A 19359-nucleotide genomic window follows, 5' to 3' on the forward strand; every position below is an offset into this window, starting at 1 on the left:
ACTATATGCTCATCATCTAAAATGGGAACATTCTGCTTCCACACTTACTCCCCAGGCATTCACTCAAGTATGCGATTGGCAAATAAACCTCACTTTGCCTGTTCAAGATATAATGGTGGAAGAAACCTTCCTGTGCTTCATCCGTGTCACTATTCCCACCAAAATCAATTGATTGTGCAGAGGGTTTGCAGGATCAGGCCCCTAAAGGATAACTGTTTCCATTCTTTTATTTAAGCTTGAAATATGTTTAGCATTCTTGCATGGCTGAAGGCAGCTGGTTGGCTAATTCATAATTAGAGACTATGATATTCAACTTCAGTTCAATCACCTTCTTGCACTGCTGAAAATGTAACTCTCATCCGTAAATAAAATCCATACTTCCAAGTGTAGGACACAGCAGTTTACAGAGTAATAGATCTTACAGAGTCATTCGCTACTGAGAGTTAGCAAAAACTTCAACATATATTTTGAAATCAGGAGGTTATAATTGGTTTAGAAGACATCAGATTGGACATATTTTGCTAAAAATAAGGTTTTGATTCTGCCCCAAAATATTTATTCTCTGTGCTTCTAATTTGAAATTTTGTCAGTCCGTGGAGAGGTGATTCTTCTCCCCCACGTAAACCCAGCTCTGCCTCTGATATTTTACACAAGTGAAAAACTGAGGAAAATATTTCGAATAACTACAGTTAATTTTTGAGTTAGTAAGTTTTGCAATGAAAAACTCATGGGAAGCACAGAGAAACAGCAATGACAGACAGTGATATTTCAAAGAACACAACAGCATTTCTGTTCCTTTAGAATTACCGTTGCATTAGTTTTTGCTTTTTTGGAGGGTTTTCCTTCTGAGAAGAAAAGGAACTCTTCAATCACATCTACTACTCAATTTTATCAAATACTGCGTAGAAGAGACAAACGCTTTTGGAGCTAATAAAAAAAAAAATCAGGTCCTCCAGAAGAGAAAAAAACCCAGAATTTTGATTTTAGGGATGTTTTAACTTTAATCATTTGGAACCACTTGTCATCCAAAGGGTAGTGAAAAGCCATTACTGTTTAGTTTTGAATCTGTTTTGTTAGCTTAATAACAATTATTGAGACAGTCTGTAAAAGATGTAATCCAGTTCAACACCATAAAACTAGTTTTTGGAAAAATGGGTATTTTAAGAATTTAATAGTCCAAAGCTTGAAAAATACAAAATAGCTTTTTAGAGTAAAATATAGTTGGTAGTTTTGGAAAAAAAATGAAAACAATCTTTTTCTACATGTGACAACTATTCCATGTTTGATCCAAATGTCACAATTGAGTTCCTGTAATGCACTATTCAGGTAAAAACTGTTCAGTCTTCAGCTCATAATGAAGGGAACAACTGTCATGGGTAAGGAGTACAATATTTAACTTCAAAGAAGGAACAAGAGATGTCCTTTGGCACATATTTTTCAATTTTGTAAAATAACTTCTGAGAGAAAAAGCACGAATGCATGAGAGCACTTTTTAGTAAATTGCAATCTGAAGAAAGTCACATATTCCTAGTGCTATTATATAGTGATTTTTACTCATGACCTATCAACTATGATCCGCTACAAAGACACAAACAGGCAGGAATCTTGTCCTACTTCAAGCAGAGTACTTTAGAAATCCGTGACCATCCTGTGTTTAACCAGTCATACAAAAGACAGTCAAAAGCTTGAAAAAATGTAGAAGTTAAGTCTACAGCTGCCTCAGAGATAGGCAAGTCTTTTATTTATATCAAAATAATACCTTTCTTATAACTCTGCCTTTTAACCTTGTTAAAACTGATATGTGTAGATAAGTGGCTAATTCCATGACTCCCAGACCTGTGTGGAAAGTAATGTCTATTTTGATCCCACCAGAGACATTTCTTACTGTCTTTTGGTGGTTTCTCTGTAACGAGATCACCAGTTAAATATTTCCTAAACCCTATGGAACATAGCTCAAGCAAGTTTAACTACAAATGAGTGGTTTTGTTGGCTTTGGCTTATTTGCCAGTGCCCGTATCTTGCTCTGAGTCTCAGGGATATGGCAGCATTTTGAATAAAGTATGGGAAGGAAGAACAAAAATGACATATTTAACCTTTGCCTGAATTATGAATAGCTTCTATGCCAAGGGAGATAGTAGAGATTCTAATATACAATAATTATTCATAAACATTGCTTACACTACAAATTCAGCTGAATTTTGTAAGAATTTTTTCCTTAAAATGAATAGCAGTAAGGAGAGAATTCTTCCACGTTTTTCTTTATCAGGCAATTTCATATTGAAATTCTTCCTCAGGCTCTGTGATGGTGAAGGTTAATGTGGCCTTTGTAATTTGAGATGAAACTGATTCTTCACTTTTTCTGCACTCTCACCATCCCTCCACAGCGTGAAAACACAGCAGTCTTCACCACTACAGGCAACATTTAAAGATAGAGGTATCCAACCCAGTAGACCAGGTTAAACAGCAGGAAGGATGTAGGAAAAAAGACTCTGGAGTAAGAGTCCAGTTCTAAGATGTCTATGTGAATCCGTCCTCTCCTCCATGAGCCTGATTTACACTCTTCATAACAACAGAAAAAACTCTGGCAGTCTTTCCCATCCAGACATTCATAGACGCATGCATCTTCAAATTCTTGCCAATACATGGCATTGTTCAATGTGATGACTGTAGTTGGTGGTCTCATATCAAGTACAGAATAATTCTGAGGAGAGAAAAAAGAAACCAACAGTTTGATACGCTTTCATGGGAAAAAAATCACAGGAGCTGGGAATAAGAGGTTGACACTATAGGAATTCTAGATTTAAGGATCATTTTTCTTTCCCTCTAAAGATGACTTTTCAGATGAATTTCCACAGAGAGATTGTGGAGTGGCAAGTTAAATAATTCTAGGTGTATTTTCTGCTTGGGTAACTCAAGCATGTATTTCCTAGTAATCTTTTTTTTTTGCACTTAGGAGTTCAGTTGCCTGTCAGACTATTATTTGCAAGTTACTTTAAACACTTGCAGCTACTACATTTAAGAAAATATTCTGAAAAAAAACCAAGGAAGATATCCCACCTCCCCATTTAATTACAGAAAAACCTCCACTTAGTATAGCTGCCTTCACTGCCACTTCACTTTACAATGATTTATGAAAACAGATATAGTAAGCAACAGATAGTGATGATTTCAGTACAGGATTTCAAAATGCCATCCCTAATCATGTCCCCTTAATGTCCCCACTAACCATGCTCAGAAATAGGGCACTTTGATATCACCCTGTCAGCACAGCTTTCACCACCTAAGGGGCTCTTTCCCTGCACTTGCGCTGAGCGTTGCCTTTGCCTGTGGGAGCTGCAGGGTATGCAGTAACAAGCTGGTCTTGACTCTGCATTACACCTGCCTGCATTCTGGCGGGTGCCGTGGGTACCTGCTTCCACACTTGCTGTACAAAATATGCAGCATTTCCTATTGAAGGTGTTGGAGTGTACCTGAAAACTTTCAGTCTGTATGTGAAACTCATCAGTGATATGACAGGTGTACCTCATGGGAAAATTTCCTTTTTTCTATTGGTTTTGTTTTCTTTCTACAAATCCTTTGGTTTGGCTGATGATAATACTACCCATCTCATGAAAAATAACGATCCCTGAGCAAAGAAATTGATGTGGCATCCCTCTGCTTAGATGTTGGCATGTCCAACATAGATAACTATGTCTGAACGACTGCCTTATATAATCCAGCCAATTATTTCTAGGACACAATTCATCTCATCGTAAGTAGATGGCTAAAATTGCTCAGATGCATTGTGCTGTGGACTATAAACAGATTCCAGTTTAGAAGCAGATTATTGCAAATCTGTTTGTCGTGAATGACTTTAACTCTGAGATTAGATTACTTGAATTCCACCCTCATGGTCTTCTCTCTCATTTGTAAACTTCCAAGTGGCTGGTATTGGAGCTTTACAATGTGTTGCCACATGGAGAAGGTCTAAAATTATTTTACAAGCAATCATGTTTTGGAGTGCAGCACTTTGGACAGAAAAAAAAGCTATGATTGAAGTATACAAGGAATTCTACTATACCACTGTGTCACATATTGTTCATTTCTTGTAGGCTTTTATGAAAAATTTCTACTCAGGGACTGAATTTTTCTGTACCTGGATACAATATTTATGCTAAAAAGAAGAAAGGATAATTTATATCTCTCCAGACGATTTTGATAAGTGAAAAGAAATGAGTGCCCTGGTTCTGCAAAGGAAACTTTCTCATGTATCAATAGTCTGGGGTTTTTGTTGTTTTATCAACTATCTGCTCAGGACAGAAAATAAAATAAAATCCCTGATAATACAGAGAGATTGACGTGGTTGCTTTGATGTCTGTCATCTAGGAGGGTGTCCTTAAGTGACTAGGTACCAGGTGAAGGTGGATGGTACCCAGTGTGTCCTGTGAGTCCTGCTAAGCGGGTGCTAGGAGGAGAGGGATGCACGCACCATGGGCACCAGCCTAGTACTGCCTGAGTTGTCTGGCAGGGCAAGGCACTGCTCAGGTGCCTTGGACAACACAGTTCAGATGCAGTGTTAAACACACTTTAAAAAATTATTTCAGGCAAGGTATAAGTGTGTTTTATAGGAAGAAAAACAAGAGGTGGGATTACCTGAACATGGATTTACTAAGATTAATAAATTTCACGTTTTAGATGGTATCACTACAAGGTTGGAAAAGACAAGGTGTTATATTGAGAGTCAGGGACACCACTGATTTTGGAACTTGTTTATGTATAGAACAAGAGCCTGCTCCCTATCTTTCTTATAGTGAAAACAGAAGATAATGGAAGGAAAAGGAAAAGGAAAAGGAAAAGGAAAAGGAAAAGGGGAGGAAGGTGGGGGAGAGAGAGAGGGAGAGGGAGAGGGAGAGGGAAGGGAAGGGAAGGGAAGGGAAGGGAAGGGAAGGGAAGGGAAGGGAAGGGAAGGGAAGGGAAGGGAAGGGAAGGGAAGGGAAGGGAAGGGAAGGGAGGGGAAGGGAAGGGAAGGGAAGGGAAGGGAAGGGAAGGGAAGGGAAGGGAAGGGAAGGGAAGGGAAGGGAAGGGAAGGGAAGGGAAGGGAAGGGAAGGGAAGGGAAGGGAAGGGAAGGGAAGGGAAGGGAAGGGAAGGGAAGGGAAGGGAAGGGAAGGGAAGGGAAGGGAAGGGAAGGGAAGGGAAGGGAAGGGAAGGGAAGGGAAGGGAAGGGAAGGGAAGGGAAGGGAAGGGAAGGGAAGGGAAAAAAAGAACCTGAAAAAGCTGCAGACACTTTCCACGCAGATGAGACTGATTATAATAGATCTAGACAAAGACTGAGAGTGTTAAACACTATTGTCATTTTAATTGTGTATCTTGTTCCTTTTTTTAATTTGAAAAAGGAAAGTGCTGCTACTCATTCAATGTGCCTTATAAACTTCATCTTTCAGAAAAGTCTGTCCAAGGAGCGACAGCAGGAACAACTGTATAAATGCAGTGCTTGCTGTAAATGATTCATTGTCAATAAGCAGACTTTGGGTGCTATATGACCTCTCTAAATACATCAGAAAGCTCTTAAAAAAAAAAAAAAAAAAGAAAAAAATAATAAGAAAGAATAGAACATTATTTGCAAAAGGTAAGCTAGTAACATGGAGCTAGCAGCTGCAAATTATGAACTTCATTATATCCAAACCAACAAATGCAAAAACAATGGTTTAGTTCTGACCCTGTTCCTATTTTGGATCTGATAGCTGGGAAGCAACCTATCCAGCCAGATGATTAACTGGCCCTCTGTATGCTTTGTGTTTATATACATTATAGTATGTATTTCAGTTTCAGATTTCATAAAAATTAGAGACACAATTTTGTGCTCAGTTTCAACTGTATTACTGCTGTACATATATAAATAGTTATCTAGAGCTTTGGGGAATAGAATTTATTCCATTTGCAGATATAGTACAACTAATTGTGTTAAACTTGTGTACCTAAATTATTTGAAAATCCATCTGAAAGCTTGCTAAAGATTTTACAGATATACATAAATGAATTATTTTCTATGAAACTCAGTTAAAACTCCATATAAGTTTATGACATAACTTCTGCTTATAACTTTTTTAGAAAATGTGATGAGAAACTGCAGTATGATGTAAACCAGACACACAAAATTTCTGAAGTAAAAATAAACACAGTTTTCTACACTTGACCCTTCTTCTTCCCAAATAATTTCATAAGTCCTTATAGAGAAAGGCAGCTATGTTCCTCTGTCACAGCCAAAACCAAACTGACCTTTTAACAAAAAAGCAAAACAATATTTATATTGAAGTCAGAGTAAAGCATAACATAGCATTACGGTTTTCTCAAGAATTATTGCAGGTAAATGCCGACCATACATTCATGCCTCCATTGCTTTCATTGAATAAAATAGTTTACTTACCATCACATGACCAAAACTGACATCCGGCAGCTTAAATAAAGATAACAAAAGAATATTAAGAAGAAAACATACTTATTGCTTCATAGGCATCTAATGTTCAATAGCGTTTCTTGAACCAAACCTTTAAAATGCATTTGTCCATAAAACTTTCTGAGCATATTCTACATATTTGCCATAATATTCTATACCCCTTAAAAATGCAGAATGTACACCTAGTTTCAATCCATCCATTACTTTTATTTACCAAATAGCTAAGCTAGCATTTGTTCTACTGTTAACTCAAATCTCATCAGAGTTGCATGATTTCCTTCATCTTCATTCCCATTTCTGGAAATACATCCTATTCACAAAGAAACTAATGACTTTTCCATTCAGTCTTTCTATAGGATGTCATTTTTTAAACACCAGCAAATTCATTTTGATTGTCTCATACATTTCTTTTGCTAACACACTTTTGCCTTTTGTATGTAATGCATTTTTACAAGAAGCTATTAGAGGTTTAATGGAGTTTTCATTGACTAAGTCTGTGACTTTCTCTAATTCCATACTCTTTTCAGTTTTTTCCTTCATTATTCCTTCATTCAACACTTTCTGTAGCTTTTCAGTTAAATCCCTTGTTACCTCATGACCTATTATTCTCTGAATTTAGCCTTCTTTCTCTTCAGTTTCCTCCTTCACTTTTTTTGTATTTGGCATTGTATTTCTCATTTCAAAGGTCCTTATTTCCTCCACTGCACAAAATGGCATCCGACATCTCCAGCCATCAATCTCAAACACGTAAGATTTTCCACTGATCATGAGTGGACAACCTTTCCCTATGTTTACACTGAGATTTTTTCTCCATTATACTTCTCCCTCTCATTCTCTTAGTCAATTATGAAGTACATCAGGCTATTCTTCCTGCATTACTGTCTTAATTTATTTTAAATAAACAGCTTTTGTCTGTGTCTGGGTGTTACTTCTGAAAGTATCTTTTTGGCCAAAAATGCAGCCATGTATCAAACCTTTGCAAGTGACCTCCTCTGTTTTTGTACTTTGAAAGAAAAAAAGCAACAACCCTTTGTGCATAGGGCTAAAAACAAGTGCTGGTTCCCAGCGGAGACATTGAAATCCTGTTTGTAAGGTCCATAAATATTTCTAGACCTGTTAAGCCATGAAACAGCAGATGCATTTGAATATACATTGATATGCATGTATTTGTGTAACAAGCTAGGCAATCTGTTTCAGTGGGAGTCCTTTGTGACTACCAGCATAGTAACTGGAGGACGAAAGACATGTAGGCAGGATTGCTGCTTCATGGCCAGCAGGTTGCTTCTGCTACGAACAGACCTCACTCCACAGGCGCATAACTAGTTCTTCTCTTACTATGGGTAACTATTTTCCATCAGCTTTTAGGGCAGATCACACCACAAAATGGGAAGAGCTTCAAGGAGCAAAGTATCACAGGATTATAGGCTATCATTGAATGATTCTCTGCTCTGTGAGCCAGGCACATGCTAGAACAGAAATTAAATGCTCCCAACGTACCGACTTTTTCTTCTTAGTACAATTTGGTTTCCTGCAGCTTGAGTAGTAGTTGAGGGTTGCATACTCCATCAGAGCAGCGAAGACAAATAGAAAGCATACAGTCACAAACAAATCCATCGCGGTGACGTAGGACACACGGGGTAATGACTTTCTCGCAATGGTACTCAAAGTTGTCATGGTCAATACTGTCGTGATGCCTGCAGAGAGAAGCTTGATTTAATTCTATGCAATGTAATTTCTTCATGTCACAGAAAAATCTCTGGAAGCAAACATACAAAACATAAATCCAAAGTGTACCCAAATAATTCATTAATTTCATTTGGTAGTATAAAAATAATGAGAAATAATATCAGTAGAGCCAGGGGTATTTTGTAAACACATATTTCCTCAGCTGCTTATATTCATCTTTGCAAAAGTGACATTCCCGTGCCTTTCAACATGCTTTTCCTCACCGCTTCCTTTTTCTGGTCCCAGTTAGGCTGAAGATGGGGATGCGGGAGACTGAGACAATGAAGAAATTTTTGACTGAAAGTATAATGCGCAAAAGGTGCTAAACCCAGAAATAAAAACAAAACAAAACAGAAAACAAAGCAAAACAATCCCAACAACCTAGAAAACAATGAAGAAAACATGGTCTTTTTCACAGCGGTACTGCTCTCATGAAAAATCTTGTGCTCAACAAAAGAGAAAAAAAGGAGGAGAAGGAGAGGGTGAAGAAAATAAATGCTACTGCAAAGTTCTGACCGTGAATTTTAAAACTACATTTTCACATTGCTGCTTCCTTGAGAGTCCTCCACTGCTATTTCCCTTCTAATTAAGGGAAATGAGACTCTCATACAAACTTCATATGTAGCCTTGATAGAAATAGCATTTTTAATTCATACAAAGCATCACATCTTAGATTGATTTAGTAGTAATGAATATAATGGGAATTGCTTAGTGTGAAATATCCTGAAACAATAAAACCAGTCCTAGAATGAAATCTATTGAGTGTCAGGTATTTGGCTGCTGGTAATTCATATAATTTCATTCCTGAGGAACAGAGGTCTTTTCATTCCCACTTTGAACTGACGTTTTTAATCATTTGTTAAGAACTGCAGTCTTCTAAAAGAAAAAATAAAACCCCTCAATGGCTTGGGAAGAAAAATAAAGCTCTCACTCAAATAAGCCTCAAGAGAGAACCTGCTCTAAAAACCCCCATAAACATAGGGTAATCTTTCTTTTTATAGTTAAAGTGATATTTTGCAGTGGTACACAATCTTTGAAATGGCAGGGGATGACTGAAATTATGCCTTATAGTAAAATCACTTCCCACAAATGGCACTCTGGAGGGAAGTATCTGTGGTTTACTTTCTTACTGCTTTCTGTTTATGAAGGAATGCCCACCTCATATTTGTAGCATTTGATAGAAACTGCAGTGATTCACAGGGATAACCCTCCCCATTCAAGCTGTCAGAAAGTTCCTGGAAGAGCCAGAGGCTGATTACTGCCTGGCTCTTGACCTTCTTCTGCGATTAAAAATAACTACTTGCATTCATTAAATATCCATAACCCAGGAACAATTTAAAAAATAAAAAAGTTGTTGGAAAAACACAACCCAATAATCAAGATGAAAGCATTGCTGATAGGAAGTGGGAAATGTGGACTTTGTATGTATCTTGAACATCTAAAAGCTGTTTGAAAAAGTTTTCTGGTCCTGTCAACTGTGCCACATCCCAATATAAGCACATATGGCTGACATGATCCAATAACTTCTCTAGACTCTTCAACAACAGTTCTGTAGCTAGCTGATGCTTTGAAAACTCTTCAGAGACAAACCCCATGCCTAGCCATTCATCATGACAGTGAACTGCAAAGATGTCCAACTGCAAAAGGTGTTGACCCTCTAGCCTTGATTTGGCCCTCACAAACTATTGGTTAATTAGTCTTTCTTCATGACCATGACTCAGGCCTTGGGAATCACTAACTTCAGAAGAACTGCATCCAGATGATGACATACTCTACAATATGAAATATAGTTCTTTAACACTTTCTAACTCATGTTTGGATTCTAACAGAAATCTGTCTTTTTCAGAGCCACATCTGCATATACTAGCTCAGATATTTTACTGTCTTTAAAAAATTAATCAAAACCTGTGTTCTGCTTACAGCACACTATACAGTGTTCTTTTTACCTAAACTCGAGGACAAGTTTTTGTTTCCCACAGGTCCTGTGATAGGACACTTTTTTATTAAAGGGTATAAAAGAAATAACAGAACAAAAAAGCTTGCAGTGCTCAAAACCATTTTTTTGCAAAGGTCTGCAATTTTTCTAGTGAATGCTATATTGACAATGTACTGGTTTTCCTCTATTTTTACTGAAATGGATGTATAACTTTTTATTATTTGTGACAAGAAGTATTGTGTACATATCTGTAATGGCAACCAGCTGCCGAAATGAGTATAGACTCTGTAGTATAAAAGTCATCAACTTGGCCTGAATCCTTTATCTGTGCCTTAAGCCTGAATGTGAAATACATGCCTGAATCATGCATGAGTCTCTGAAAACCCTGAAGCTTTAGGTGAGAACTAAGCAAAACCAGCCCAGTAAATCATGTTGTAAATGTCTCGCTGCTAACAGAATATGGGATTTTTGGATGGCTCTGGACTAATTTTAGCTGATTGAAACAAAATAGGTTCCACTAAATTTATAGACACAGCAATGGTGTAAGATTTATTTTGGTTTTAAGATACTAGTAGTGTCTATACTCAGTTTCTTTGACAACAAATCATATTTTGTAACCAGAATATAAAACCTTGTGGAAAGAAAAGTTTAGCATTATCACAAGCCATCACAGTTTCTGGGTTATATGTCCCATTTCAAATTATGGCAAGGGCATGAAACAAGGTTGCTGAGCACATAGACAGAAATATCCAAAAATAAAACAAACATATTTTTACTCCTATTATTTATACAAAATATTTTTATGATACGAAATCCAATACAAAAGCATCATTCTTAATTTAAGCTGAGGCTTGAACTTGGATGTAAGCTCACACTATAAACAGGCAAGAACTTTTTAAAATAATTAAAATTCTACCCAGTGTATAAATTTTTCATTTGACACATAGATACAAATTTTAAAATATTAAAATGAGTCCTATGGGAATACATACAGAGAGCAAGGAGAAAGAACGTGCACCAGATTACACAGTTTTGTATTCCTACACATTTACAAGTCAGAATATACAGATTCGCATCTATGAATAAAATGCAGCTCCCGTTATTTCCAAAGATAATATCTAGAATCCATACCCTTACCTCATTTTATCTCTCATGCTAAGAAAATTCAGTTTGTTGAGTGGTTTCAAATGCAATAAACCTTGCCAGATGAAATTGTTAAGTCTCTCACTTTGGGGAGACCTGCATGGTAAAGTGAGTTTTGGATCTGTTATTGAAAATCACAGTACTCTTAAACTGTCTGTTTCGATAGGATTTTAATACCAGCCAAGGACAGCTTTGAAGTAACCTGGCTTCAAAATTTTTAGGTAGACAGGTGTAAGTGGGAGCTTACAAGTTTTTGTGTAAATACCGTTTTGTGACATTTATATTCTCTGAGTAAATTCCATACCAAAGGTGCTGTCTGATAAATCAGAGAGGACTGTTTGAGGGATCAAGTGTTGCAGGGATACATAATGCATGAGAACACTTTAACCTTTAGATCATTGTCCTAAACAGTTTTCTGCAATTATTACTGTTTGAAAGCTCCTTACTGGACAACAGTATGCAAAGTGAGGTTGTTAGAAAGTGTTGGTGAAAGCTTCAGTGTTGTTAGAAAGTCTTTGGTCAGTGAGGCTCATTTTTTCTTATTTTCTTAAGTGTATGTTGGGACACTGGAGGAAAGATGTACTGCTTTCACCCAGGTGATCACTTGTTTATAAACTTAATTTCTCCATCTCCTGTTATGGCACCTGTTTTGATCACTTGCTTGTTTTTCTAGTGAATTAACTTAAGATGGAATGACAAGGAGAGCAATGCTCATTTTTTATTAACCATCATTGGTATCTTCTTTTACATCAACACATTGCTGGCCTTGATACCCACTGTATTTCTTTAAACTGTGGTTTGAAGTTGCTCTTGTAGTTACTGCCTAGTCCTGTTACATATTATACACATTTTGAAAAAGCAGGGGGAAAATGGGATGAAAGCTTCAGTTTAACTTAATTCTTTTCATCTTCAAGGAAAACAACCTATTCTTTTCCAGATGATAGCTTTTCCTCAGATGCTTGCTGGCTGCTCTTAACTGTGATCACTGGGAGAAGATCATTTTGATTACTAGAGACAAGCAGAAACAGTCGAGAGACTTTATTTTTCTCTCTGAATGCAGGGCAGAATAACCTGAGATCACAAAACACAGTTCTCATCCAGCACTCAAATTCTGCTTTCAGTTTCTCACTGACTCTTCGGGTGGCCTAGAGTGAGTCATGTTGCCACTCTGAGCCTCAGTCCCTCAAAGAGCATGTGAAAAAGAGACTATGATGCCAAGTTTTTCAAGAGCACTTTGATGCCTCTGAACAGTCCTGCTGAAAGGATACTTATGATCTCACTTTTCCCCTCACAGCCAAATACCCTGATTGCGTTTACTTTTTCCAGCACGGAAATAGCTTATTACTTAGTGTTACTCAAAAAGAGGTAAAACCTGTCCTTCATGTAACTGTGAGTAGGTGCCAACAGTTTAGGAAATAGCTCATTAATTTTAGGGAGTGAAATATTTCCCTGATGCTAGCCCTTTACATTAATGCAGCTATACTCGTAGCAGGCTTGGTGCACTGAGTCTACAATTCATTTAGACTAATTAACAGGACAATTTCAGTGGTTTGCCTTTGGCTGTATTACTCACAATTTCACCATGTGCCACTATCCAAATGTGTGCTATTGCTGAGACAGATTTGTAAGTTGTGTTATACAAGCTTACCTACAGTAAAGTGGGAACATCTGTTTAGTGCATCTCAAGAGGCCACTGCTGATTTGGGAGGAACAGGACTTCGTGCACAAAAAGGTGACTTGTATTTCTTTTTCTTGTATTTTCTTTTAATTTTACTTTATTTATAAAAAAAATTATATTTTAGCCTAGTAATTTAAGTCTTCATCCATTTTAGGAGTTAGTCATGACAACCATTGAATAGAGCCTTGGAACATCTCATTTTTATGTTCTTCAAATTCATGACCGCAGTATATGAGTATACTTTTTTGTCTGAAGTTCCCGCTGGCTGAGGAGATGAGGCAGGGAGAGTCACACTGTTGTGACTAGTGATCTAATCTACTTCCATGTCTAATTAATTGGAAAACAGCAGTGTGATGTTGGGAACTTTCCTCAGGGACAAGGTATGAACACTGCTTCCAGAAAATTACTAAAGCAAACTGTTAGGTGACTTTTCTACCCTTAAGCTTGATGAAGGATAACCTAAATGGATGCTGTGTGGCTCTCTGCACACACATGGTGCTTCAGATTCCCAGTCAAAAGAGTGTGGTAGATCTTTCCTTATCTCCACTGAGTCACCCAATTTAAGAAGAAACGAGTTCAGCAGAGAAGTTCACTAAAGGTCTATCGCTCAATTTTCTGGCCATCAGAGGCAAATCTACACAGCCTGGAATAGGCAGTCATACAGCTGCTCTGTCTTCACCTTTGTATCATCTTCACACTCTCCTGGAGTTGGAGGAGGTCACAGAATAACTGTGAGTTTTAGGGTCTGTCATGTTGCTGGAGCTACAGTATAAAGGCCCTTTGGCATTCATGTGAAGGGAGTGAGGACTAAATATTTCTTTTTTGGAAAATAACCTCATAGAACTGGACCCATGTGATGCCACATGACTTACGACGGCCAGAAGTGCTACATTTGTTAATATTTCAAATTTCTGGAGAAAATCGAGCAGGTTATGGTCTTGTGCTGATCTCATGCAAAATGGGGTTTAATACAGAATTATCTGTAAAGTATGAACCGGTGTTGACTGCTTGCAGTTGTCTTATTACAGGTCATCTGGGACTTTTCTTTCTACTAACCCTGTTGCATGTCACTGAGCTGCTCTTACTTTGACAGGATGCCCCTCACCACTCACTAGAAATTAAAGCTGATACAACCTCCCCATAGGAAGATGCCTAATGACTGATAGGAGGAATGGCTGGCATATAGCCTCATTGCTTAAATGAAGCTGTGGCTAGTGAGAGAGTTGCACTTAGAGAATATTTTTGTTAATGTATTTCTTCTATCATTCAGCTGAAAGTTACAAAACTATTGAAGCATTAGAAGTTTTGGAGGAAAAAATTTTGTGACCCAAACCTTCTGCACCTTGAATAGATGAACATAAGTTTTTTTGTATAAGTGAAGGATTTAGAAAGGGTGATCAGATTCCTGGACAAGTTCAAGAGGCTTAGCAGTTAAAATCTTGTTCAGAGTGAATGGGCTTCAGAGCCTCTTTAACACTTCATTTTTATTTTCCCTTTCAGGGCCTTTATGCTAGAAACCACAGACCCCTCAAAATTGCTCAGATTTATTAATGTGGGAGAGAGATGGGCTGAAACAGGACAAGTCATTTTGAATAACTGTAAAAAGGCTGCTTTGTCAAACAAGGTGTCTTCCTCCTGAGATGAAGTAGAACCCATCTACATGGTGTTTGAAAGAGAGCTAGTAGAAATGGATTCACATATAAGTAAACACCATTTTTGGTCAACATTTAGTTACAGCAGCACTCAAGAACACTGTGCCTTGCTCCAGGGTGCCTTCATGTGTCCCCCAAGGTGGTGCAGCCTGTTCACAGCCCTTGTCCTTCAGTCTTTCCTTCCAACGGTATCACCCTTTCAAGCTTGGGGACTCGGTATCACAGTATCACAGTATGTTTGGGATTGGAAGGGACCTCAAAAGATCATCTAGTCCAATCCCCCTGCTGGAGCAGGTGAGGTCGCACAGGAATGTGTCCAGGCGGGCTTTGAATGTCTCCAGGGAAGGAGACTCCACAACCTCCCTGGGTAGCCTGTTCCAGTGCTCTGTTACCCTCACTGAGAAGAAGTTCTTTCTCAAATTTAAGTGGAACCTCTTGTGTTCCAGCTTGATCCCATTGCCCCTTGTCCTATCATTGTTTGCCACTGAGAAGAGCCTGACTCCATCCTCGTGGCACTCACCCTTTATATATTTATAAACATTAATAAGGTCACCCCTCAGTCTCCTCTTCTCCAGACTAAAGAGCCCCAGCTCCCTCAGCCTTTCTTCATAAGGGAGATGCTCCACTCCCTTAATCATCTTTGTTGCCCTACGCTGGACCCTCTCCAGCAGTTCCCTGTCCTTCTTGAACTGAGGGGCCCAGAACTGGACACAATATTCCAGATGGGGTCTCACCAGGGCGGAGTAGAGGGGAAGGAGGACCTCTCTCGATCTACTGACCACCCCCCTTGTAATACACCCAAGGATGCCATTAGCCTTCCTGGCCACAAGGGCACAGTGCTGGTTCATGGTCATCCTGTTGTCCACCAGGACCCCCAGGTCCCTTTCCCCTACACTGCTCTCTAATAGGTCATTCCCCAACCTATACTGGAACTTGGGATTGTTCCTGCCCAGATGCAGGACTCTACACTTTCCCTTGTTAAATTCCATCAGGTTATCCCCCGCCCAACTCTCCAGCCTGTCCAGGTCCCGCTGGATGGCAGCACAGCCTTCTGGCGTGTCAGCCACTCCTCCCAGCTTAGTGTCATCAGCAAACTTGCTGATAGTACACTCAATTCCCTCGTCTAAATCATTAATGAATATATTGAATAATATTGGCCCCAGTACTGACCCCTGAGGCACTCCACTAGATACTGGCCTCCAACTGGACTCCGCACCATTGACCACCACTCTCTGGCTTCTCTCTTTAAGTCAGTTTGCAACCCACCTCACTACTCTATTGTCTAGACCACACCTCCTCAATTTAGCTGTGAGGGACTGTGTCAAAGGCTTTACTGAAGTCAAGGTAGACCACATCCACCGCTCTGCCATCATCCATCCACCTTGTTACATTCTCATAAAAGGTTATGAGGTTGGTCAAGCTTGACTTACCCTTGGTAAAGCCATGCTGACTGCCCCTAATGACCCTCTTATCCCTGATGTGCCTTGAGATGACACCAAGGATAAGCTGTTCCATTACTTTCCCAGGGACAGAGGTGAGGCTGACCGGTCTATAATTACCCGGGTCCTCCTTCTTGCCCTTTTTGAAGAGTGGAGTGACATTTGCTTTCCTCCAATCCTCGGGCACCTCTCCCGTTTCCCAAGACTTGGCAAAAATGATGGATAGCGGTCTAGCAATGACTTCAGCCAGCTCCCTCAGCACCCGCGGATGCATCCCATCTGGACCCATGGATTTATGGACGTCCAGACTACTTAATTGTTCTCTAACCCAGTCCTCATCGACTAAAGCAAACTCCTCCATTAACCTGGCTTCATCCGGGGTCTCAGGGGTACAGGGTTCCCCAGGACAGCCTCCAGCGGAGTAGACAGAGACAAAGGCGGCATTCAGCAATTCTGCCTTCTCTGTGTCTTCTGCCACCAGGGCACCCACCTCATTCATCAGTGGGCCTACATTGCCTCTGGTATTAGTTTTATCTGCTATGTATTTGAAAAAGTTCTTCTTGCTGGCCTTGACCCCTCTCGCCAGTTGCTCCTACAAATGTTTCCCATCAGATTTCAGTCCAAAAAGTCAGGCTGGTCAGTTGTTAATAATTTGTTCTTCAAATTGAAATGATGTGGGGAGTCCAACTGGTTAAGTGGAGAGGGTAACAAACTCCAGCAGAAGGAAGCAATGAATAGCTGGGAATGGTAACCCCCAAGCTTGAAAACAGACATGTAAATATTGACACAGCCTCCCCTTTTTCCTAGACTTGTAGATTTCTAAATCAGTTACTATTGGTAGCCCTGGTAACCATAGTCTGGACCAAGATGTTGTTTTTCCTTCAATTCTGATATATGGCTATAATTGGCTGTTGTACAGCTCTATGCCCTTGACTCTGGCAAAACCTGCAGGTTTTCCAATATATTTAATAATCAATGGTCAGCATTTATAAGTGTATCCCAAAGCACGATGCCAAAATGCACACACTGGTCCTGATATAAATGAGTTGCTAGAAAATCTATACCAGCATAAATCTCCACAATCTATGAAAAATATCTATACACCTAGTATGGAGCTTAACTTCAAGCACTCAAGCTAAAACACTCTACTTGAGTTAATATTACTATATCCCACAGTTTTCTGTATATGTAAGACATAATGCCCTGTAGGGGACAGTTTCAGAAGGGAAGGAAGCCAGCAGTGCAATTAATTTATTCTTCAAAAATGTCACTAAAATGTCATACTGAGAACAAAGAGACAGGCATTAATTCTAAGATATTATGCGAAATGGGTGGCAGTGTCATTACAAAGGGTCAGGGTAGTTTACTTTTAATTACCCTGTTAGGGAAGGCAGAAAACCAGAGGCTTCCATGATAAGTAGATCTGAGTCTGCAAGAAGTGGTAGCAATAATCCAAAGCATATAGCTAGTGGTCCCTTTGAAAGGAAGCTGACATTTTCAAATGATAGTGTAGAAACTCCACAAAGAAAGCAGAAAAAGGAATTATTAACAACTTACCTAATGCTGTTCTTGCTGGTGTGGCATCTTTTTTAATCCAAAAGGATACCCAGGAAAGAACAACTGTTAGTATACAGGGAATGTAAGTTTGAATAGTAAAGTATCCCATTCTTCTACTTAAGTCGAAGTATATAGTCATGACTACATAATCACCTGTAATAATAACATAGAAAATAAATTGGCATTGTGGTGAGATATAGATCATTGTTCACTGAGATGCTAATTTTTAAACTTCATTAAAACACCGCATATGAAATATTTCTCAGTGGTTTGAGAGCATCTGGGCAGTAAGGCTCACGTGAAATAGAATTCAAATAAACCTTTCAATCCTAATTTCCTTCAGTGCTAGGTCTCTGTGGAAATGTTGGCCTATTTGGACAGGCAGGAGCTTTCAGCAATCATTCTGGATGAGTAAATATTTGAAAGGCATCTTGGCTTTCCAGACTTGATAACTCTGGATCCTCCATGATCAGAAACATGAAGCTACTATCATTCACTAGAATCTATAACCAAGCCACACAAAATCTCTCCTTCTGCAGCCTGTGTCTTCCCTGCCTTAATTTTGGGTTTGAGTGACTTGTAATCTTCTTTTGAGATATGAATCAGGCAGTAGGGGTCTTTATGGCAAATGTAGCATGCACATGAGTATGTCTTTATGTAAGAAGTCATTTAGAGAAACTAGAGCCTCAATGCTGGCAAGAGAGGTCAGAATGCATACTTTTAGAGGACTCATCATTAAAAATCAAGAGGCTCTTTTTGCCAGCATTCCTGCATTTCAAAGCAGTTGTAGTCACTTGAAGTATCCATGAACCTTCAGAAGGTGAGCCTGGATATAAAGTTTATTATTCTGCTCTGATTCATAAAATCAAGAGCTCAGTAAGAAGGCTAGTTTATCTCACATTATATAATTTTATTCACAGCATCTCTTCTGCTAACCCTCGTGACTCTACAGGGGATAATAATCTGTCCCTCTTTCTCTACCCAGCAGAGACTACTGACCTTATCACCTCTCTCCTTACTAACATCTCCTGCTGCTTCACAGATGTTAACTATCCTTTTCTCTCAGGCAGTCACAGTGATTAACAATAATGCAACTGAACTGAGACCAGTTTCTGTACTTCACTTGTATATGTTGCTTCCATTTTCAGATGTGAAGAGTTTATATGCCTGAGAACTTTTATGGGGTTTTTTGTCTGACTATATCAGACTTGACCTAATAAATTATATTGCTTCTTATTACAAACCTTGACATTCTATAATACAATATCTGCAGAAGGCATCATTTAAAATAGGTAGTTAGGTCTGTCCTGTTACTGCAAACCATCAGAAGACTGAAGAAATTTGTAGCACAGAAGGATTAATCCCCAAAGCAATGTACATACAGCTCACCCAAGTAGTGACATAATGGGTTCATCAGGAGTTGAGACAAATTAAATCTTAATCTTCTAGTAACAGCATATGAACAAAATAATTTAATACAGTGGGTATTTTGACTATAGCTAAATATGACATAAAAAATAAATTAATTCAGTAAAAAAAACTTCCACGCAAAGAATCTCTGAAGGCCACTGTAAAATGAGTGAACTACAATAAGCTACAAAACCAAAGGTAAATAAAAATCTGAGGGTGGGATTTGTGGAGAGAAACTTAGAACAATGAGTCAAAAGGAAAGGTTTCTATGTGTTAAGTACATCATTTTGAGATAGATCTATTCGGAAGAGGTTGATAAGCCTGTGGGTGCTTTCATCATGCTTCTGTTAGATGAACACATACATTTTCATGAGTACTGCGCCAG

General features: G+C 38.8%; 1 protein-coding gene across 3 annotated transcripts in view; it reads right to left on the minus strand.

Moving 5' to 3' along the window:
- Positions 1-209: 209 nt before the first annotated feature.
- GABRG3 (gamma-aminobutyric acid type A receptor subunit gamma3) overlaps positions 210-19359 on the minus strand; it is a 337156-nt gene continuing 318006 nt past the window's right edge. For 2 of the 3 annotated variants that reach the window (XM_071813546.1, XM_065855350.2), the window contains exons 7-10: positions 17565-17717; positions 7932-8128; positions 6405-6434; positions 210-2701 (exon numbers count right to left, since the gene is read on the minus strand). In XM_071813546.1, the coding sequence (XP_071669647.1) occupies positions 2423-2701; positions 6405-6434; positions 7932-8128; positions 17565-17717 (659 nt within the window). In that variant the 3' untranslated portion in view covers positions 210-2422. The remainder of the gene's footprint in view (positions 2702-6404; positions 6435-7931; positions 8129-17564; positions 17718-19359) is intronic. The other variant, XM_071813541.1, reaches the window with a different exon arrangement.

This window comes from Patagioenas fasciata, chromosome 1 (genome assembly GCF_037038585.1).
Source record: "Patagioenas fasciata isolate bPatFas1 chromosome 1, bPatFas1.hap1, whole genome shotgun sequence".
NCBI classification, from domain to species: domain Eukaryota; kingdom Metazoa; phylum Chordata; class Aves; order Columbiformes; family Columbidae; genus Patagioenas; species Patagioenas fasciata.